Below are 22,554 nucleotides of genomic sequence, written 5' to 3' on the forward strand. Positions count from 1 at the left end.
CATAAATCACCCGTAACGATACCTCAACACAGACGAGACGAGCACCAAAGGAAGGAATAAGAAATAAGTCAATGAAAAATGAAAATCCCAGCCCTATGGGCACATTTGTGTTGCGATAAATCATGCAGACGGGTCAATTGTTTGTCTGGCAGCCAGGAAGTGGCCACCATGAAAACAATCCTGCCACGACATCCAGGTGCATACAGACATTACCGCTGCAGAGGGGGGAAAGTGTCACACTGTAACTCAGCTTCCTCTCGTTTCAGATCACGCCCCCCTCCTCATGTGCCACCTGTGCGTCTCACCCAATTACCCATTGTTTCCACCTGTGCCTATCCCTAACCCTAACCCTGTGTGTTTAAAAAGTCTGCGTTTCCCTCGTCTTGTGCCAGAGTGTCTTTGTTTGTCATGTCTAGCCTTGTACCCGCTCACAGCCACAGCCCAAAGATTACACTGTAAGCCAGTTGTTCCGCGAGATCGAGTGATTTTTTTGTTAACGATAAGTTTTGTTATTAGCTGATAGATATTGTCTGTTGATTTATGTTCTGAGTTCCTTCCTCTTCTGTAGAGTAGTTTAGCCTTTTGCCTTTTCCTCCTTGTGAGTGATTTTGATTTTGTAACTTGTTAGACTAGACTTTCTAGATTTTCTGTTCTCTTAATTATCTCTCCCCGATAGCTTAGAAATCCTAGGAGTTTCATAACCTAATTGTTTGATCATTTTGATCTGAGTTTCAGTTGCAAATGTAATAAATGTACTTTTGGCCCCAATCCTCTGCGTCTGAGTCCTGCCTCGAGTCCCGGCCTGACATTAAGATAAAAATTTCATGGGTGGCGAATCATTTTAGCCTGTCTGTTTGTTTACTGTGATTGTCCACAACACAACACAACCAAAAAAGACTTCTGTACAGGTTTCCTTCGAATGATGCCGTGGCAAAGCTTCGTGCACGAGCCCTGAGAGACACCGTGGCTCTAGACTGTCTATTGTCCTCGTCCTCATCTGCAGGAAGTAGCTCCATGATGAAATATTCAGCCGGCTCTAGCTGAGTGCTATTCTAATACAGATTTACTTATTTATGCTGCTTCTGCTGTTGCTGCTGCTGCTACTGCTGCTCGTTCTTCGAGACAAAAAAGAAATGGCAAGGAGGCAAGAACCAAAACATCAGTCAAAGGCCCTGGGGTGCTCAAACTTATCTTATAGCAGCTCTGATGTCTGGGTTGAATTAACTATTTAAAAAAAAAATGCTTGATAACAGAAAAGAAAAACGACATAATGTATCTGGTTAGCCTTTCATTTTAATGTCAATAGAAAAAAGTCACAGAGTGGTCCTTCAATGTTTAACAGTATAAAATAAATGGCAGGAACATGCAGGTGAAACATCATAGCCACCGCAGTCCGTTAGACTTTCAAAACTTCTTAAAAGCAAATTAAACTCTCATGTCTGAACCGATACGTAAAAGGTGAAGCGCACTAACCACTGCAGCGTCCCTTGCTGTCACAGTCACGCATGCCATTTGTGTTTTTTTTCTTTTCCCAGGAAGCCTTAACTTTTCATTCTCTTTTAGTATTATTTTTGTGTGACATCCACAAAGAAACAAACCACAGCTTGCTCCAAAGAAGGATCTGCCGCTCTCCGCACGTCTTCCAGCAGTTTGGGACCAAAGATATAGAATTTTCCATCCTTAAGTACCATCATTATTATTAACATTATTATTCTACCCCTGAGATTAGATATTACTTCTGGTTTCTTTGACTGACGACTAACCCTGGAGGTGCGACCAAACTCGACCGACTGACGTGCGTAAAAACGAGAGACCCTTCCGAGGAGTCGAGACAAAAATCAGCACTTCATGTAATACCACAAGTGGACCACAGTGGGGACCATCGCACCACTGAGAGAGAAGGAGAGAAAGAGAGAGAGAGACAGAGAGGCAGTTGAGGCAGGCGAGCGGCGGCGGCGGTGGTACAGTGACAGTGAGGGTGAGAGTGGAGGGAACGTGTGCGGAGAATGACTTGAATTATTCAGACACATCGGGACCAATGAAGCGAGATGCAGCCGGAGAGACGCAACTCGCACACAGGGAGGGAAATACCGCAGGTACAGAGGACGTATGGAGAGGTGGAGAGAAGTAAGTGCCGATGATGAGGCACCGGGAAGATGCCACGCTCATGAGGTGGTGATGGGGGGGGGGGGGGGGGGGTTGGGGGCAGAGCCAAGCCATGGTGGGGAGAAAGCGGGCGGAGCCGCCATAGAAGAGTCACAACACTCCACTTGCACCAAAGGGCCTTCAGAATCCCTCGCCACACACACACTATGTACATACATACAAGAAACTATATATACAGTATATAAAGATATAAAAATATAAATGTATACACCCACACCAACATGTAGAAAATACAGACAACAGCTATACTCAGACGGATTTCAGACATGCTGCAAGGAGGCGACAGCGACAGCGGAGAGCGTCCTTTGGGCCATACCATGGGCGCGGGGCTGGAGGTATGGAAGGATGGAGGTGTGGTGGTGGTGGTGAAGGTGGGGAGGCGGGCGAGGTTACCGTCGGAGCATACCGTTGGCCTTACCACAGGGGGGTGAGAGGAGGAAGAGGAGGAGGAGGAGGAGGAGGGCGAAGAGGAGGAGGACGAGGACGCGGAGGAGTCAGCTGGCTTTAAGGAAAGGCAACAAAGATCAGCACCAGAGCAGCGCCTGCTGTGTGTGTGTGTGTGTGTGTGTGTGTGTGTGTGTGTGTGTGTGTGTGTGAGAGAGAGAGACGGTCAATGTAAACTGTGTTCAAGTGTATGGAGTGTCTGAAGAGCTGTGCATTGGCCCGGACACAGACTGAACCAAACCAGCTGCCGGCGAGGGTTCAGTCTCTGGTCAATCGTAACATGGTGGAAATAATTTTATTTTGGGCCACCAGAGAGCCTCCTGTGAGGTGCTGCTGCATTATACATCTGGCCACATCAGGCTGAGACGTGTCTCATTACAAGGGGAGCAACAGTGAAACATTAAAGACGTGTAAGATAAAGGAGGGGCTAACTCTAACTGTGTGAGCCTGCCGGTGTGTGTAGGTGTGTGTGTGTGTTATGGCAGGTAAGTGGGCGCCTCTGCAGCTATCTGTTCTTCTTTCTGCCGGCCAAAGCTGCAACAAGCTGAAGCTCAAGTTGGTTTACCAAATGCATCATGGCGCCAGACCTCCCACCAGCAGTGCCTATGGTGTCTGTCAAGGCTCTGGATTTGACTCTCTTATGCAACATCAAAGGGTGCGATTGAATAATTAAAGACACATGTTTTATAGAGCAGGAGATAAGTGTTCACATGCACAGAGCACCATAAGGCTTGGCACGACACACTGTGGCATTATCATAGATAACCAAGTTATGATAATTGGGAAACAAATACTAATTCATTCAAAACGTGACACCTGTGAACTCACATTTTCTAGCGATTTCAAGGTGAACTCTTTTCAAAGAAAAATGCCTACTTTTACTTTAATTTTAATCTCAACCCCAGAATTGTTAGGGTTAGGGCTAGAACCTGCATTATACACATGCCTTGAGTCATTATGGCCTTGTAATAATCATTTATAGACTGCAATTGTTGTTGTTTTTTTTTAACTTAGGGTCAGAATCTGAATGTTCTAATTAATGTTTTATTACATGTTTGAAAAACAGGAGTGACTTCAGATGCATTTGGAAACTCAAAATAAGGCTGAGTGACACAGACATGACATTTTGAGGGGGGCACCCACTGGCCATGCCAGGTACTGCAACACTGTGATGCTGAGAGTGATGCAGGTTGATTTATGAGTCAGAAACAGTTTCCTCTACTCTTGTGTTGGCTCTGTTAAAATGTCCTGTCACAAACAAGGGCATCATAACTTTCCTTTCCACGCCCCCTTAGTTAACTTAGAAACAGAATGGGAAAGAAAACTAAATGTAGGAGATAAGCAACGAAGCACAAATAAAGAAGAAATAACTTTAAAAGGACAATGCCAGGGAAAGAGAGAAGCCATCAAGAGAAGAATTAAGGAGGTAAAAAGCAAAAGGATGATGTATCTGAAGGAATTCTAACAGAGCCAGACACGCACCTCTATGATCACACAAAGCAGCAATGTAAACACAGAGCATTGTACAATTCTTGTGTGAAGGGGGGTCAAGATGTAGAGAGGATGAGGAGCAGGGGGAAGATAAAAGGAGGAGTAGAAGGAGAGTCAACTAGAGCTAACTAATCGCAGAGCAGGGGGCAAGTTGCCTCTGTGGTAAACCGCACAAAACAAACTGAATACAGTGTGTCTGAGGCGCTGAAGGATGTTGTGTATGTCGTGTACTGTCAACCAGACATCAGTGTGGACAGTATAAACACTCAACATGTGAATCAATGCACAACAAAACAGCACTTTCAAGCTGAACGATAGCATGAAGTCGCTGCTCTTCTTTTTTTTCACAGCTGTATTTTCTTATGTCGCATTTTCTCAGGCATTCACTTCAGCTCAGTCATCTCAAGAGGCAACATGGGTCTCTGCTCGCACACCCACTGCCTTCTCTTTTGAAGAGGCAGTGGCTTTTTAGCTTGCTAAAAAACAATCTGTTTGGAAGATATTCAGTGCCCCCCCCCCCCCCCCCCCAGAGACCCATGTTACCCAGCCTGCATTTCACGTGTGCAAGCATCACCGCAGAACCATTGACAGAAAGGACAGCAGGAAAAGAGAGAGTGAGAGAAGTAAACAGGAAAAAAGGAGGAGGGGAAGAAGAAGAAGTAGGGGAGAGACGGAGAGATGGAAGAGAAGAAGAGGAGGCATTCCGGCCTATAATAATGCAGAGATGCAGTCCGTACTGGCACCGCTCCGAGCAAACAAAGCTCACGCTCCTTCCAGCTCCAGACCAGAGATGCAACCAAAAAGGAAACCGTTTAAGATTTAAGAAGCGCCCGCTAGTTGACGGGGACAATTACAGAGCCGGCCTTGACAAAAGGAGTCGGACTGCAGGAGGAGAAGCACAAAATAATCCAAGTCAACAAGCTACAAACTGGGAGCACTCCAGACGGCCCCTTTCTAATTTCCCCCCCTTTCTTCTTCTTTCCATGTAATATTTACAGAAGGCTTTAAAAGCCGGCCGTGGCTGCACTTCGCTGTGTGCTTAGGAATAAACAAGCGGTTGCCTGCTTGTTGGCAAGTCGCCGCCGCTGCTATTGGATTGTAATTGCTCAGAACACTAAAGAGCGTCGACTCGTGCTTCAGTGGCTGCTGCCGCGTGGAGATCTGAAATTGCCTAAGTGGCGGGGTCCCAGTTTGAAACCGGCAAAAATGGTTCTCGGGGGACTCAGGGTTTGCGCAGGCCTTCTTAAAAGTGGTTAGAAAAAAATAAAAATAAAAATCTGACAAAACGCGAGCTGGGGCATCTCATCACGCAAGTCACAGAAGGATAAAAGGAAAAAAATAAAACCGAAAGAAGAATTTGCATGATTTGACCTGGGGCATGCCTTTAGGTTACGTGTGTGTGTGTGTGTGTGTGAGGGGAAAATAATCATTCAAATCAAATCAAAAGCAGACTCCGGGTCAACATGTTAGGGTGCAACAGGGGTGATTTGTGTAGATGACAGAGACAGATATGTCAGGCCCGGCAAATCCTCTGTATTCAACTGGCCAATCAACAGCTGCTTAAATACTGTCGGCTCCTGAGAGGAACCGATCCCCCTCCCCACCCCGTGACATTAGCCTGCATTGTATATATGCGTGTTTATTCCCATGTAACGAGACAAAAGAGCTGAATAAAGCGTAACACATCGAAGCGAAGCTGACGTCGGATTGGTGGAAGTTTTGTCATCCTCTCGCTCTCAAAGGGACAAATGCATTCGCTTCCTAAGGGCGTGTAAACAACTGGCACTCTGCAAATTTAAGAATTAAAGGCCTCACTGTGTTTTGTTTAAAGGGATCAATCGGCATGAAATGTCAATTTTAGCTTCAAAAGGACACATTATAAATATAAAATTGCTCTTGTGTTTTCATTCGTCGAGAACGGAAAACGGCATTTGTAAAGCGCCTCAAAAAGTGTTGATTAATTTTACTTCCTGGTCTGTGAATAATTGGAATTATTCCGCATTTAAACTGTTAGGAGAAAATAAATCTCAAGGAGAAATAAGATTTGATCCTAATGTTAGTGATTTGTTGCAACATCAACGCCTATCCATTTGTTTTCAGCCAAACTTGCTCCCATCGAAGGCTAAAATGCAGCCGGGTTCTGTCCTGATGCCTGTCAGACGCTCCTGCTGCCAGAGAACGCTTTCAATCTCCTGTGAATGAGGCGGCAATTATCCCTGGAGTGTAAATACAATACACCCTCAACATCTGACTTGTATTTGGGATCGTCATTCTCATGCAGGCCCACTGTTGACCATAGGGCCTCCGTGTCCACAACAAATGAATTCATACATACATTTACATAAATTTCACGGGTCCTGACTAAATCCATTTATGGATCAAATTGTTCCCCCCGCCACTACACGTTGCTATTGTTCGACAAATTTATTTAATTTTTTTTTTTTTAAACTCACACTTTTGACTGCAAACTCTGAGATTTATGAATCCAAAATCCTTGGAGCCTCAAGTCAAAGCTCAATTATTTTGGAAAAAAAAAAAGAGTTTGTATTTGTGTCTCCTCTCCACAAACACCTTGAATGCAGATTTTTGCTGCCAGGCCTGAATATCCACCCTCACGTCTGTCATGCTACTGCAGCACCGACCACAGGTCAAAGGAAAACAATGTGAAACAAACCAAATGCTGGGAAAAATGCAAAAGGTTCTGTTGGGAAAAATGCAATCTTTTTTTTTTTTTTGATGCTCTGATGCTCAGCAGACCGAGGCGTGAGTACCCATATGACACGCTTTCGAATATTAGAAAATCTATACAAAACAACTCAAACTAAAATTTTATTTTCAGCCTTGAGCTGCTGAAGGAAAAACAATCTAGCCTGTGCCTTGATCATCGAGAGTGTATTTTGCCCTAAAATATAACAGGAGGAGTAAACGTGATTACATCTTTCCTCTTAAGAACAAACAAAACAAATGATCTGAACATTTTTTAAGAATTAAAATAGTCAAAGTAGTAAGATAGGCTAAACAAAATGAGTTTTAACATGTTGGCACAAGTTTCTGGCTGCTTTCTGGAGTTCACTGGAAGTTTGAGCAGAAGCCTTCTAATCATTTGAAAGCACGCGAGATGGGTATCAACTCTCAGTCTGTGCGTGTGTGTATGTGTGTGTGGGGATGGCAGAGCGGGCGGGCGGGCAGGCAGGAAGGGTGCGCGGGAGTTTGGACTACTTACGTTAACCTCAGTGATCGCTATGTCAACAATGCTACCCACAACTATCAAGGCATCAAATGTGTTCCATGCATCAACAAAATAATGCTGCGTTGAGGGAGGATGGAATGAAGAGAAAGGAAAGGAAAAAAAAACAGACGAAACAGAAGAAAAAGAAGAGAACATAAGACATTTAAAAAGAATGGATTGAACAAAAACCAACAGAGAGAAGAGAAAAAAAGAATTGAGAAACATTATGTACATAAGAAGCGGAACGTGGGAAGGAAAAAGAAAAGAACAAATCAGAAGAGGTGGACAGCGGAGGAAGAACAGCGGCGGTCGGTCATGCTTGTCCATAAAAATATTAACAACAGCAAACTGTAAAAAATTCACAACAATAACGACGACAACAACAACAAAAGTGGTATGCTGCTCAAAAAGGTGAGTAAGTCTTTTTGCGATTGGTCAGTGAGTTAGTTGGGTTAGTCGAGCCGAGTTAAAGCCTGAGGACACGTCACCCTCTGAAAAGAGGTGAAAGGTGGGGAAAAACAAAAACGTTAAAAAGCAGAGAGGAGAACGTGAGCCGAGGGAAGCTGGAGCGCCGATCTAAACCCTGCATCGGGCCCGGGAACCAGCGGAGGAGGTTCACTTCCTGTTCCAAATCAGCCCACCCAACCCTCCCACAAGACGCAGCGGCCACCTTGGAGTTAAATATGGAGGGGGAAGATAAGAAGGATCGAAGAAAAAAAATCATAGAGGGAGAGAAAGAAAGAGAGAGAGAGAGAGAGAGAGGGAGAGAGAGAGAGAGAGGGAGAGAGAGAGAGGGCAGGAGGAAGTGAAAGAGGGGGGGAAGAAGAATACGAGACAGGGGGAGGAGGAGGAGGAGGAGGAGGATGAGAGTGGGCGTCGTACTTACGTTGATCTCACTGAGAATGACGTCTATTATGCTGCCAATTACGATGAGGAAATCAAAGACATTCCAGGGATCACTAAAGTAGCCCTGCACAAGGCGGGTGGAGGGAGTGGAGGAGGAGGTGGATGGGGAGGAGGAGGAGGGTTAGAAGGAGAACAACAACAACATCTGCTGCAGGCCCATGGTCGAGGTGGCGCGAGGTCGGGTACGGTGAGGAGATACGGCCGGGGAGGCAGGGGGAGCGGGAGGGGGGGTTATTAGCCGTTGACCCCGACGAGCCGAAGGATTCGGGTGTAATGAATGTAACCTGGCCGCTTCCATCCCCCCTCTCGCTATCTCGCCTCATCGAGCGCAATCAAATTTCCTGCTCGGCAGCAGATAGAAGATTTTGCCTGGTGGTCAGTTATCAACTGGAGTCGTGAGAATAAAGGAATAACTTCCAGCATCTTCGTTTGGATTCTTTCACGGTTTTCACACTCTAGACTGGAAAACTATTGATACACAATGACTTCTATGCAACTTATTTCTCCTTTTTTACGCATTCTACCTTCATCATCTACAGCTCTTGTCGCTAAAAGTCACCTTGCAACCGTGACTCAGACGCTGGCCACAGTAGGTATTAAATCACAGTTGAATGGCCTTGTTATTGGGTGGAAGATTAAAACTTTGTTAAGGACTTTTAGTACAGACATCACATTAGTGTCTCAATGCTGAAGTATGGAATGATGACACTATTTTTTGTTGTTGTTATATATCCTTTAAATTTAAAGCCAAACTGTTCAGTACATCAAGTCAAAACAATAAAGGAAGTAAGAATCTGGTCATCTGGCGAGGGCTGATCCGTCGGTGGGCGACGCCTGCACAAAACTTTTCAAAACGTTTGCATACAGGTTATTCAGAGAGCTGATGGTTCCGGAAGCGACGCCACGAGTGAACTGGCAGCTCAAAGACCTGCTGGAGAAAAAGCTTTGCTCCACTGAAAGGAATTTCTTTTCTTTTTTTTTTATTTTTTTTTTACAGGAGTTCATAAAATAAAATCAAACCTAAATATGGTCAGTCAAGCGTGCATGTCTAAAGACACAGTGCCGAAAAAAATCAGGACCTGGTTGCAGAAATAGTTTTAAACATTAAAATTAATCTATTAATTAATCAGATTAATCATCTGGATCGTTTGACTGGGGACAAGGCCACGGATGAAGAGTAATGTGTGCAATTAAGCAAAGGGGCAAATCCTAAATTGGTCAGACACATTTTGTGGAGCTGGATTTGGATAGTTCACTGGAAGAACGGCAGAGTTGAGATTTAATTACCAGTTAGAAAACTTTGCTTCCGCCGTGCTGATATTTTCGTGGTGGACATTAACTCCCGGTTCTGATAATTAACCGTGTGCATTTGGAAAAAAAAATCCTGGAAATCTTTTACCTAAGCAAATTCTTCTCATTATATCACAATAATTGAATCAAGACGACTGTGGAAAAGCACTTGCACATACCTGCTGCAATGACCATATTTTGACTTGATAGAACAAGTATGATATGAAAATGTACAGATTTAAACTGGATTTTCATCAATTGAAAAGCTGACAGCGAGTTTTGTTTTTCACATCGGGCCAGAGATCAGTGACAACGAATCAGTAACAAGAGGCTAATATGAGGGATGTTTAATAAACAAATATATCCCAATCAGCTGGGACTCTTGTTATTCACGCTGCTCTCCAGCGCCGACGGAACGAAACCTACCCTGGGTTTGAAGGCAATCAGCTTGAGGATCATCTCCACGGTGAAGAGGCCGGTGAAGAGCATGTTGAGGATGTTCATGGCGTCGTTGAAATTTTTGGTCTGACCGTGATGCTGCGAAGGACAAGGCAGAGACTTAATCCATGCCCTCTGGTTTGTTTTACATTTTTTCAATGTTTTTTCCCCGTCGGGACTCACCTGCATGGCCAGGCAGATGGTGTTGAGAAGGATGAGGGTGAACATCAGATACTCGAAGTAGGTGGAGTTGACCACGTACCACACCTTGTACTGGTAGGGGTTCTTGGGGATGTAGCGACGCAACGGGCGCGCCTTCAAAGCGTATTCTACGCACTGACGCTGTCGCACAAACACACACACATGGACCAGAACGTGAGTAGACGTGAGACTTCAGACATCATCCTGCTTTTGTTATTGTGAGTTTCCACAGCTAGAAAGTATTCCAGGAAGTGGAAGCAGGAAGTGTTACAATTTTCCAGCAAAAATGAGGAGAAAAACTGCCATCCAGCACTGTTTTTGCATGCTTTTTTCGTGGTCATTTCACAGAGCTTGCGGCATTTACAGAATTTTTGCAGAATTTCTACAAACATGAAGAGAGACACATAAAAAAACAAACAAAACCAAAACCAAAAACAAGGCTTACCTGGTTCTTGTCCAGCTCGCAGTTCTTGTACTCCTGCTCTCCTTGTTCCTGGAAGGTGACGATGACGAAACCCACAAAGATGTTCATCATGAAGAAGGCGATGATGATGATGTAGATGATGAAGAAGATGGAGATGACCACGCGGTAGTTGTAGACAGGCCCGACGTCCTCGGCGTGGGAGTCGATGGCCTTGTACAGCAGCCTTGAGGAGGGAGGGGGAAGCGGCAGGAGGGAGAGAGTCTCAGAAACAGGCAAACAGAGGCCGCTTTAACAGAGAGACAGTCGAAAAAACCAAAGAAAGAGAAAAAGCGGATGGCGCCACGGAGACACACCCTGGCCAGCCCTCGAAGGTGGACACAGCAAACAGTGCCATCATGCCTTGCAGGACGTTGTCAAAGTTGAATTCACTGTTGTCCCACTTTCTCTGGGCCCTTTCAGGCTTCCCGACGTCGCCGTCCTTGTACATTATGTAGAATCCCCTGTAAACCCAGACACACACACACAGGTTTTATCCAGCCGTGATGACACAACAGAGCCGAAGAGCTCGCAGCGAGGTCTCACCTGCACTCGGGCTCGGTCTGTTTGGAGCTGTCGGTGCAGAAAAAGAATTTGCCCTAATTGGGAGGGAGAGGAGATGAATCAATGAGTTCGGTGTTCAGTTCAAGGAAACATGACTTTTTTGTGAGTGTGTGTGAGTGTGTGTGTGTGTGTTTGTGTGTGCGGCGCTCACCTTGAAGAGCTGCACGCCAATGCAGGCGAACATGAACTGCAGCAGCGTGGTGACGATGACGATGTTGCCGATGGTGCGGATGGCCACGAACACGCACTGGACCACGTGCTGCAGGGAGGAGGAGGAGTTGGACGCTGAGTCTCCCGCACTTTGATGTTGTTTGTTTGTGTGTGTGTGAGACGTGACGTGGCGTGCAAGCTCACCTTCAGCCCCTTGGCTCGGTTGATGGCCCTCAGCGGCCGGAGCACTCTGAGGACTCGCAGGATTTTCACCACGTTGATCGCACTGGACCTGCAGCGGAGGCGGGATCAGAGAGCTCAGCCGTCAATCAAATAGAGAGCACGTCTTTTCAAAAGTGGGGGTGGGGTGAGGGCAGTGTGGTGGAGTCGGGGGGTAAAGACACAGAGGAACAGCACACACAGGACACAGTTATAAAGGCATCAACGTCGAAGATTCTGAACGTGAGTCTATAACTGCCAGCGGGGATGACGAGACTTGGATCAATCAAAAGTATATCGAGAGAGTCTCCAAGTCTGAAGCTGATTCATGTCTAAGGATGAAGTAACAAAGAAATGCGCCTCAATCATTCTTCATAAATCATGATGGAAAAAATAATGAAAACCTGGAATGTCATAGATGAATACTTTTAAAATAAATATCGATAAAAATAACTTTGTAGATATGTTTGTCAGATTTGATAAATAAAATTTTGTACACTAAAGAATAAAAAAAAATAAAAAGTAATAAACAAAAACTTGCTTTATCGTGTAGAACAATAAAAATACAATGTAAATCCTGTTATACACTTACCTCGTGAACAATCTGAATGAATCCAAAATATTCTACATCCTATCCTACATCCTACAATCTCTTATTTTCTTTTCGTATATAAGAAAATAAGAATTTTTCTCCCTGCAAATTTATCTCAAACCGACACGCAAAATCCGTTACTCCAAGACAGACAGAGCACAGCACCAGACGCAACCGACACAGACACACAGACACACAGACACAGAGGAGCGACAACAGGCAATCAGGTGTCACGCTGGAAGAGAGTGTCAGTACGAGCCGGAGGTCAGATAGTGTGACTCCCCAAAAACAACATTTCAACCGGAAGGAAGCAGGTGAATACCTTGACATTTTGAATTTCACAGCTGATGGGGGGGTTGGAGGGGGTTGAGGGTTGGGGGAGGGGACACCCGAGCGCTGGTCCCAGCAACCTGAACACGCCTCGGTGTGCAACTGCGAATTGCAAATTTGTTTTGTTGGCGCGATATCACGACTTAGCGCACGTAACGCTCAACGTCATCCCGTGCAGCAGGTAAAAAATGTGGTGATGTCGCGGGTGTCCCAATTCCATCGCAAGCCGATCGGTGCATTACCCAGGTCGCTTGCCGGGTTGCTTGACTCGTTATGTCGCGCTTTCAGCGCGGCTCGTGAGCCTGCTCCACTGCCACCAAATGCGTCCCTCTTTGTGTAGGTCGGGTTGCTGAGGCTCAAGGCTGGACAACCACCCCCCCACCCACCCCCAACCCAACCCCCCACCACCGCCGCATCCCCCACAGCGTCTCAACGGTCGGAGGAGGAGGAAGGAGGGAGGGAAGGAGGAGGAACATTCAAAATGTCGGTGTATCCGTGTGAGGAGGTGAGTTTCTTTGTTGGAACATTTTTCTTCTATCAGTGGTGAAAGCAGTGATTAAAGGGCAAAAGTGACACTCTACTGTGCTGGTGCTTGAAACACGGGAGAGGGGAGGTGACTGGTCATCGGACGTTTTGCACAGGGGGGAGTAGGAGTTTAAAGGCAGTTAAAGGTCGTTCGCGGAGGGGACGAGGTCTGTTTGCAGTGTGTCAACCAGTCAAAACGGCTGCCGTCGGGCTTCCACGATGTTTTCGGGTCGCTGCGGTTTGCTGCACACAGCGAGTCTTTTTTTTTTTTTAAATCTGTTAGACTGCCCATTCCAGGCGAACACAGAAGTGAATCAATTACCACCATTGAATTTAAAGGGATGATGTATAATGATCCATGCAACCATTTTGACTGAGATCCCACACCGGAACTACTTTTAACAGGAAAAAAAACACTGATTTGTGGCATTCAGGCGTTTCTATAGCCGAGGAGAGTTCAGTCCTCACGCTGACAATAGCAACGTCGACCACGGTCCACTTTTCCCGTTTAAAAACACAGTCTTAATGCAAACGGATATACTGTATGTCCGTTGGACGTAAACAGGTGAATTAAGGCTCCATAAAACCTTTTATTGAGATTTCCAAGGCACTGGAGCACTAGATTATATAGCACATCGCGTACAAAAAGCACAATCCACTCAAAATACGCACAGAGGGCACCGTTCTCCCAACTGAACTCTCCCGGACTATAAAAACACCAAATCAAGAGGTGACAGCTTGACACAGTTGAGGTGGAGGTCTGTTACAGGGAGGAGGGGTGGTGTTGGTGGTGGTGAGGGAGGTGGTGGTTACTGTGTGGGCTGACAAGGACTTACGTTGAGAAGTCTAGTCTATTGAGCGTTAGAGACAGAGAGTGCAGTATAGCGTATTAAACATCAGGAAATATGGCAGTTCAAGTCGTTATTTGCTATTAGAGGCAGAGAGCATTCTTAATAAGCATCACGGGGAAGAGAGGGAGGGAGAGGGGGATTGTGGGTAATGAGGCGTAACATTATTAAGCAACAGACAGAGAGAGAAAGAGAGAGAGAGGCGGCGAGGTAGAGCACAAATAAACCTGCATTCCGAACTGGATTTATGTTTGTGTTTCCAGGCCGGACCGGTTGTCTCGCTCACGAGTCATTATCTGCATGACTGCTCGCATATTATCATCATTATAATCATTCATGTATCATTACAAAATGTATGTTTGACAGTATAGTAAGCCTTGCTAAAGCTCAGTCGTGCTGTGAATCCTGGCACTTCGTATTGTGACGCAGAAAACAGGCGCAGTTCCCATTAAAAAACACAAAAGAAACAAACAAGCAAACAAACAAAAAAACGGCGTGCACTTGCAACTGGAAACCGTCGGGGCTGCACTCACTGGATCCCGGAAGAGATGAGCGACACGCTGACCACCACCAGGTCCAGGATGTTGAAGTAGTTCCTGCAGAAGGAGCCTTTATGGAGGAAGGCCCCGTACGCCGTCATCTGTGAGGAGCAGATCACGTGTTGACAGTCACAGTCACGTCTCACATTAAAGCCCACCGCCCACTCACTTCAGCCCATTTAGCCCTGTGTTCTCAGCCAGCTTTGGCTTTTCGCTGCACCAGTTTTAGCTTCCAGGGCTAAACCTCGAAACTACCTTGAGGATGATCTCGATGGTGAAGAGCCCGGTGAAGACGTGGTCTGCATAGCCGAGGATCTGCAAAAACAGACAATCCAGCATGGATTTTTATTTTATGTTTTAAATATTTCTTCGTTAAAATACAAAAATAACGTTTATAAAAATAAAGGTTTTTGGAAACAAAGACACGCTTGTCAATTCCAGAGAGTGACAGAAGAAGTCATTTTAATGCCACTGACAAAGGAACGCGTGTCCTTGTTGCCAAGTGTAAAACACTGCGGCTCCTCTGTGTTTCGCCAAGATCCAGACAAAAAAAAAAGGAATTTCAGATGTTTGCATTGTGATGCAGTGGGCATTAAACGACTTACATTCAGAAACACAAAAGGCTACAAGGCGGGTTTTTTTTTTCATCCACTTTACATAAAGTTAATCACTTGGGAGGAAATCTCATTAAGCGCAGCGGCCAGTCACAATAAGCTTCCGTCCCTCTATATGTTGCTGTCAGCTTTAATCCATTTAATGCGACATGAATATATCAATATATATATGTATATACAGCATTGGAACAGCTAATGGCTCGGCGACGGGACGTTTTTGCTGCTCTGCCTTGAAATGTGTCACCTGGTTCCTGAAGGAGAAATTCTTGACGGGGTCCTCCGCCGCCAGGCTGATGCTGCTGAGCAGGATGAAGAAGAGGATGAGGTTGGTGAAGATGTTGTGGTTGACGATCTTGTGGCACATGACCCTGAACCTGAGGAAGAGAAAGGGGGATAGACAGGAGGAGTGAGGAGGAGGGAGGGGAGGGGGTCAGTCGAGCTTTGAAGGCTTTTTCAGGTGTAGAGTCGGGAGAGTCTTCCTCTCACTTGTTGGTGTTGCTGAAGATGAAAAACGCGCGGGCCTCGGGTATGGGCACGGCCTTCTCCTTCAGCTGGATGTCGGAGAGCGGCCGCGGCCTCGGGCCCACGGGCATCTCTGGCTGGTCGTCGTCCTCGTCGCCTGGTGGACGGCGAGAAGAAGGAGATGAATGAGACACCTGGCGGCCTGTTGGGACCATCCAACTCTGGATTTAACTCTGGTTACCTATGTAATCATTAGCAGGATAAGGGTTCTTCTCCTCGGTCTCGTCTCCGCAGTACTCGTCCATGTTGATCTGCGGAGGGAAGGCGTCACGTGTAACCATTCAACCATCCAGATTCCTTCTCCTTCTTCGGAGCGTGTCCGCCGGCAGTACCTTAGTGGCAGTGTTGGTCTCCCCGTCAGAGGTGATGGACTTCAGCTCGATCTTCTCCTTCTTCTCCTCCTCGATGGGCGGCTTCTCGTTGTTGTGGCGTTTCTCAGGGCTGGATAACCTAAAAGAAAGGTGGAAAAACGGCAATCAGCCAAACACTGTTTGGCGGGAGGTTGTAAACAGAGGGCTAAATCGGCTCCCCACCTGGCTAGTTTCTTCCTCTCCTTCTCCTCTTCCTCCTCCTTCTGGGCAGACGTCAGGCTCTCCGCATCGGCCAGGTTGTCCACAGCGATGGCCAAGAAGACATTCAGAAGGATGTCTGTTCAAAAGGGGCGGAGTCAAGGGAGGCAGTCGACTCTTGCTCGGACGGATGACAAGCTAACAAGGCGCAGGGGTTTGTGGAAGGATACAGTTTCCGCAGATGAAGAGGATGATGAAGTAGATGCAGACCAGCATGCCGGGGAATGACGGCCCACCGTAGGCCATGATGCCGTCGTACATCACGGAGTTCCAGTCCTCTCCAGTCAGGATCTGGAGGCAAAGTATGTGAAAATGTAGCCAAACCTGACAAAAGTGCGCTCGGGTTGAAAACGTTTTTTGAGGGAGATTTCAGCAACACTGACCTGGAAGACGGTGAGCAGGGACTGGGGGAAGTTGTCGAAGGTGCTGCGGCGCGTCTCGTCAAAGTTGAACTTCCCGCCGAAGAGCTGCATGCCGAGCAGCGAGAAGATGATGATGAAGAGGAAGAGCAGCAGCAGCAGGGAGGCGATGGAGCGGACCGAGTTGAGCAGCGACGCCACCAGGTTGGACAGCGAGTTCCAGTATCTGGGAGGTAAAAAAAGACAAAACAACTCCGTCGTTCTCCGCGACCCTGGTTTAATTTTCTCGCTCATCTGCGACTGCGAAAAAAAAAAAAGATGCTGGCGTCCACCTGGTGATCTTGAAGATGCGCAGCAGGCGCACGCAGCGCAGCACGGAGATGCCGAGCGGCGACATGATCTTGGTCTCCACCAGGATGGTCTCCAGGATCCCTCCGCACACCACGAAGCTGTCGAAGCGGTTGAACAGCGAAACAAAGTAGGCCTGCGGGGAGCGCAAGGGTTAGAGCGACCTCCGGGGGGCGGTAGCGGTACTAGCGGGAGGTGACGAGACCTCACCTGCAGGCCCAGGCTGTACATCTTCAGCAGCATCTCGCCGGTGAAGAGCGCCAGCAGCACCTTGTTCGCTATGTCTGCAGGAGAGGAAACAAGAGAGAATCAGAATCAGAAAAAACTTTATTATCTGTCATGACAGAAAATCGCCTTTGACGTGACCCACATAAAATCAGAGAGACATCGATTTCGGTGAAAAAAAAAACCCACAAGTGTAAGACTCACATTGGAATTTGAAGACTCAAAAAGAATAAAAAGATAAATAGCTCAAACTGTCATGTTTAAAATGTTCATGACAATGGGTATGAATGAATTCTTGTGGAAGTTTTTCCCGGGACAGGGGGACTTTGTATCAGCAGCCTGATGACAGGAGTTGGAAGGACTTTTGCAAGGGGTGGGTGGGGTCATGTGTGATGAGGTTGGCTTTCCTTGTACCTGCCTGGGTGTGAAGCACTGATAATGAGTTAAAGAGAGGGGTGTCGGTGGAAAAGAGTTAGGAAAGAACGGGTAGACAGCGATGGCGTACCCTGCACGTCGGTCAGCCACTGGGGCTGCTGGTGATGCTCGGAGGCGATGGTCAGGGTGTTGAGGAAAACCAGGAAGATGACCAGCCAGTAGAAGACCTGCGACTTGACCCCTGCCCGGCACTTCCGCCGGAACAGCCTGTTCCACCTGCGCGAGTACCGGCTGGAAGGGGAAGGAGGAAGGGAGGGAGGAGAGGGGGAAGGAGAGAGTTGAGTTGAGTGCCATCAGTTGCCGTTTTAGTGACTTCGTCCTTTGCGGCGACGGTCAGCGGCTGTCGGAGAGCAGAGGTTAGACGTCCTGCGATTGAGTTTCTGAGAACCTCAGTGCGGGAGAAAAACATTAATGACCATCAACACTTCACTGGGATTTGACATCAGAAGGCATTCTCATACGCTGCTTACTTCTGCAGAAGACGCACCAACGTTCTCCTTCCTGTTTGGACACTTTGACCCGATTATATTGTTGTTTTTGTATTTTTGCTGTTGGGCTGCTGACCTTCTATGCAAAATATACGCATACGAGAGGTAAGCTGCACATCGTCTACCAATACCTCCAAAGAAAGGCATCCCAAACACTTTAATGGGTGTGAAGTCATGGGTAGGTACCAAAAAACAAGAGAAAAAGCCTAATTAGAGTCATTTGCTCTAAATTACCTTAAAGGTTAATGAGGAACAAATAATTTGTTAATGGCAGCCTGCCCGCAGAGCTGCTGCTGCTGCAGCTCCTGCAGCTCCGCCGTCTCGGCAGGAAACATTTCAGGCCCGTTTTTGAGAGAAAAAGAGCGGCGCTCGCGATGAGGTCATCGCCCAGAGTGCTGAAAAGCGGGATGATTAATGCGATATTACGAGTCGGGAGTGGAGAAAAAGCCCGTTAGAAGACGTGACCAACGTCTCGGTGGCGCAGTTTTGGCGACAGGAAGTCTGCCGCTGCTTTATGGCTGGAACGGCCCCTCGGGAGTCAGCGAGAGGACTCCTGCCCTAACGTGTCGCTGCAAACACAACTAGCCTTGATTTTCCAAAGAGTGAGACCTGCAGATTTTCACCTCGTATTTGGCTGCTGGCAGCTACTTTTTTTAGGGGGACTCTTTCTGGTTTGAAAACATTTCTACTGGTGTTGTCAGGAGTGTCTTTGGCTAACGTGTGTGTGAGAGCTGGCACACAGCGCCCTCGGCAATGACTCACACACATACATGTACGCACACTGAAAACGCAACACGACAAACAACTCACACCACGGCACAAGCGGACATGCGCACTCTCCAGAACATACTTTTTTTTCCGCTTAAATATGGGAAAATATTGCGCAACAGTCTTGAAATAAGTTGGACTAGAATATTGATGCATGGAAGTCGATTTAAAAACGCTGCATAATTGCACAATTCAGAAGTTTTTTTTCACCTTTGAAAGATGCACTCAAATCGCACTTTTGTTCTATTTTAAAAGGGGCCGGTAAAAAATAGTGACTGTGGTGCTGGTTCAAGTGGACATCTTCAAACAAAACAACAACACACACACACACTGTAAAAAAAAACAAAACCACAGCAGGTGAATGAAACAGGCTCTGTGAAACAACATGTACTAACCTGAACTTGGATTTGGAGATCCTATTTCTGGAACACAGAGAACAGAATGGATTATACACACACACAGAGGACACATAGAGACAGGCGCACGCTATGAACGGGGTGATTTGCGATGCCGCCAATTTGACCCAGTCGCTGTAAATTGCGCTGGGTATCATATATTCTGGAGCCAAGGCGCTTGCATCACTTTTCTTTCTTTTTTTCTTTTTTGAACAAATCACCCCTGCACATAAACACACGTGTCAGTGGCGTCCAGTCAGAACATCAGCAACTGGACGCCACTGCACTGCAACAGGCAAAGAAACAAACGTTTAAAAACTGAGGACGGAGGATTTATGGAAGACTTTGGAATGGGAGAAAATAAGCAAGAAAAAAAGAAAGTCTGATCAGAAATCTGAAGGAACAATTTCACTCCGGGATGAATTATGAGAGCACGAGTTGGATGTAGCTACCGAGGATTCATCCATTCACATCTCATCATCTGTCAGCTGTGATGCATCAACTGTGATCAACTGGTGTCTGTAAAGCTGCTTTTATTTATTAATTGATCGCTAATATTTCATCTTTATTCTTATGCAAAATAGCAGGAACCGTCCGCACATCACATACTGCAAGTTTGATTTTGGCACAGCTACTGCCGTCTGTCCTGATTTGTGTTTTGTTTTTGTGTGTGAAGCAGATAAAATTGACTGAAACACTGACTGACTGACTGACTGACTGACTGGCAGGCTGACCGACTGGCCGACTGGCCGAGCGGTGTACTGACGAAAGCAATGAAACGACTGGCTGACTGACTGAGTGAGGGAATAAAATGAGTGGCTGGCTAGATATGGGGCCCGACAGGCCCGGCGCCACGTGTCCGTCTCCATTACGAGAGCGGCGGCGTCCGCCCTCAGGTCGACCGTCTCGGCTACACCGGTGAAACTGACAAAACGCTGGAAAAACTCTCAAGCTTGATCTGTGTAATAACAGTCGCAGGCTAAAACTGCTGCAGGTTTTTTTTTTTTTCTCCCTCTGTTCTGAGTGAAAATCAGAAGTGAGGCTGTAAACTATGGCAACCCGTTTGGGCCCATAAAGAATGAAGTTACGGTCCTGCATAATTCTTTTTTATGGGCTGTCGGCAATTCACGCAACCTGTTTGATTCCTGCAACTGGTTTGCAGGAAGGAAAACACATACAGACATACATTTTAAACTGCACGGCTGCAGAATTAACATTATCTGATGCACCTGTTTAATATCCTTCATGCCTGCATCATAAAATATTCACAGAATGAAATGTTGACTATTGTAAGTAAAAATTGTCGATGAGAATTAATATCAATCTCACGAAAACTCATGGAAACTTCATAAAGGGTTATACTTTTGTATAAATTCAAAACTATAAATTTGGTCTTTATTGTGATATTCAATTTACAATTCAACTTGATATATTCATTATCCCATGAGAAATAAGCAGGTCCGCGCAGTGAGTTTGGCATTCGCGGGTCACTGCGCTGAAGGAGGGGCTGCAGGTCGGGGCTCTGTTCCTGGTGCGACGGTGGACGAGTGAAGACAAACAACATCACAAAGACGTGAGATGTGACAGACGGACAGGGAGAGCGCTGCGGAACAATGGCGAGCCAGCTTTCACTGATCGGAGTTCACATCACAGGCTGTGTTTTTTTTTTTCTTGTTGTGGCTGTTTTGATTCTCCGTGCCTGTTTATCAGATGATTACAAAGATGCGTTCAAGAGGGGAAAAAGGAGGTTGTTATGTGTAAAAGAAAAGAGAAACCAAAGTAGAAGAGTGAGTCGGCTGTTGGTGATCTTGTCGAGGGAGGAGGAGGAGAGAGAGAGGGAAGTGGAGAGGGTGGGGGCGGGGCAGGAGTAAAATATCCTGCTTTTAAAAAAGCAACATTTCCAGAGTTCACACGAGAGGCTAAATTCTGTAAAGCTAAACACCCTCTGACAGAAATGATCTCTACTTAGACTGAAAATCAATACGTTTCAACTGGTATCAATTGGAAGTTTAATGGCGCTGTATAACAATCCCACTGCGGCTGACAATCCCTGGCTTTTTATTTATTTATCTTTTCAAAGTGGCATTTAAAACCACACTTTCCACACTCCCAGTTCAAGAATAGTGAGAGCTTGAGAAGAAAAACCCCACATGCACTCTGCCCGGCCAGTTTATCTGGGAAATTGATTCATCATTTATTTAGAAAAAAAAAATCTAAATCTATTCACCTATTTCTATGTCATCTATTTCTACATTATCTTGGATCTAAATCAAATGTTGTCGATGTGCCCCCCCCTCCTCTTCTCCATCCAACCCCTGTGTGTGTGTGTGTGCTCAGTGAGACAGAAGTGCGGCTTAGTGACATCAGCCGGGCACACAGGCCCGCTGAGCCCCTGCTGGCTGATGTCTAAAACTGCGGCGCCGAGTTCATCCCCGGGACTTGGGAAGGGTGAGACCAGTGGTGAGGGGGGTGTCCAGTACTTACGCCAGGCGGGTGCAGCAGGTCTCCCCCTCCACGTCTCCCCCGGGGGCGTTGTCTGTGTTGACCGACTCGTTCTCGCTGGCTGGCATGCTCACTGGGAGGCGGGCGGCGGGGCGGCGGGCAGAGCCGGACGGGGAGAGAGGAAGAGGAAGAGGAAGAGGAAGAGAGGGATGAATCAAGAGTGGAGGGATCTTGCGTCATCCACCCGCACACAAAAGTGCATTCGGTCCCTCAGAAACGGTGCTGAAACACTTAATGCGACGCATAATTACACACCGAGTTACTTCTATCAACAGTGTTTACTGGCGGGGGAGCCGTCGCAGCGGCTGTTAGGACGGATTTTAGCTTCTTACATATGAAATTTGTTTGCCCCCCAGACGGGAGAGGGGGGGGTGAATAAATCATACGTTTGGAGCGCACTTTACCGCAACAAGATGTGTCGTGTGGCGCACTCTAGTCAACATGGATTGTGTGCGTCTGTTTTACTGCTACCGGAAACAACAGCGTTTGTTGGATTTACTACCACGACCAGTGGAAGCTACCACTGAAATTCTGACACCCGGCCTCCAGGGGGCACTGCATTAGTCAATCTGCAGTTTAGCAAAAGCGAAGCTAAACGCACAGCGCGAGTTGAAAACCTTTGGCCACAGTTTAGCAAATCCTGCGTTGATGTCGTCGAGGATGTTTGCAGATCGATCGTTTCATTTCCCGTGTGGACGAATCTGCGGGATTCCGATCAATGCAAAACGCCTGTGGTGGATTCACTCCCGCGTGTTTTGTTCTCTGACAAAAAAGGCAGGCGACCAATGAGGCCGAGCGCTCTTTGTGGATGGAGACAAAGAGCGACATTAATGTAATGTAATGACGTGTGACCACGGAGCTCCGCACAGCAAGGGGATTGCCGGGGGAGTGCGTGGGGGTGGGGGGCGGGGGGCGGGGGGGGGTGAGAGGGTAAGGG

At 46.8% G+C, this 22,554-nt stretch overlaps 1 protein-coding gene across 1 annotated transcript in view; it reads right to left on the reverse strand.

Annotated features, from left to right (window-relative positions):
• Positions 1-22,554, reverse strand: part of cacna1c (calcium channel, voltage-dependent, L type, alpha 1C subunit) — a 142,268-nt gene that overhangs the window by 9,473 nt on the left and 110,241 nt on the right. The window contains exons 12-34 of the mRNA XM_076030142.1: positions 21,600-21,690; positions 19,116-19,142; positions 17,535-17,695; positions 17,015-17,088; positions 16,789-16,940; positions 16,481-16,682; positions 16,268-16,388; positions 16,062-16,176; positions 15,861-15,978; positions 15,710-15,779; positions 15,493-15,625; positions 15,251-15,380; positions 14,648-14,707; positions 14,387-14,493; positions 11,544-11,631; positions 11,341-11,448; positions 11,172-11,224; positions 10,943-11,089; positions 10,611-10,812; positions 10,148-10,306; positions 9,953-10,063; positions 8,217-8,300; positions 2,483-2,668 (exon numbers count right to left, since the gene is read on the reverse strand). Coding sequence (XP_075886257.1) covers positions 2,483-2,668; positions 8,217-8,300; positions 9,953-10,063; positions 10,148-10,306; positions 10,611-10,812; positions 10,943-11,089; positions 11,172-11,224; positions 11,341-11,448; positions 11,544-11,631; positions 14,387-14,493; positions 14,648-14,707; positions 15,251-15,380; positions 15,493-15,625; positions 15,710-15,779; positions 15,861-15,978; positions 16,062-16,176; positions 16,268-16,388; positions 16,481-16,682; positions 16,789-16,940; positions 17,015-17,088; positions 17,535-17,695; positions 19,116-19,142; positions 21,600-21,690 — 2,699 coding nt within the window. The remainder of the gene's footprint in view (positions 1-2,482; positions 2,669-8,216; positions 8,301-9,952; positions 10,064-10,147; positions 10,307-10,610; positions 10,813-10,942; positions 11,090-11,171; positions 11,225-11,340; positions 11,449-11,543; positions 11,632-14,386; positions 14,494-14,647; positions 14,708-15,250; positions 15,381-15,492; positions 15,626-15,709; positions 15,780-15,860; positions 15,979-16,061; positions 16,177-16,267; positions 16,389-16,480; positions 16,683-16,788; positions 16,941-17,014; positions 17,089-17,534; positions 17,696-19,115; positions 19,143-21,599; positions 21,691-22,554) is intronic.

Source organism: Nelusetta ayraudi, unplaced genomic scaffold (genome assembly GCF_046127955.1).
Source record: "Nelusetta ayraudi isolate G7.1 ecotype Tasmania unplaced genomic scaffold, CSIRO-AGI_Nayr_v1 ptg000027l, whole genome shotgun sequence".
Taxonomy (NCBI): Eukaryota; Metazoa; Chordata; class Actinopteri; order Tetraodontiformes; family Monacanthidae; genus Nelusetta; species Nelusetta ayraudi.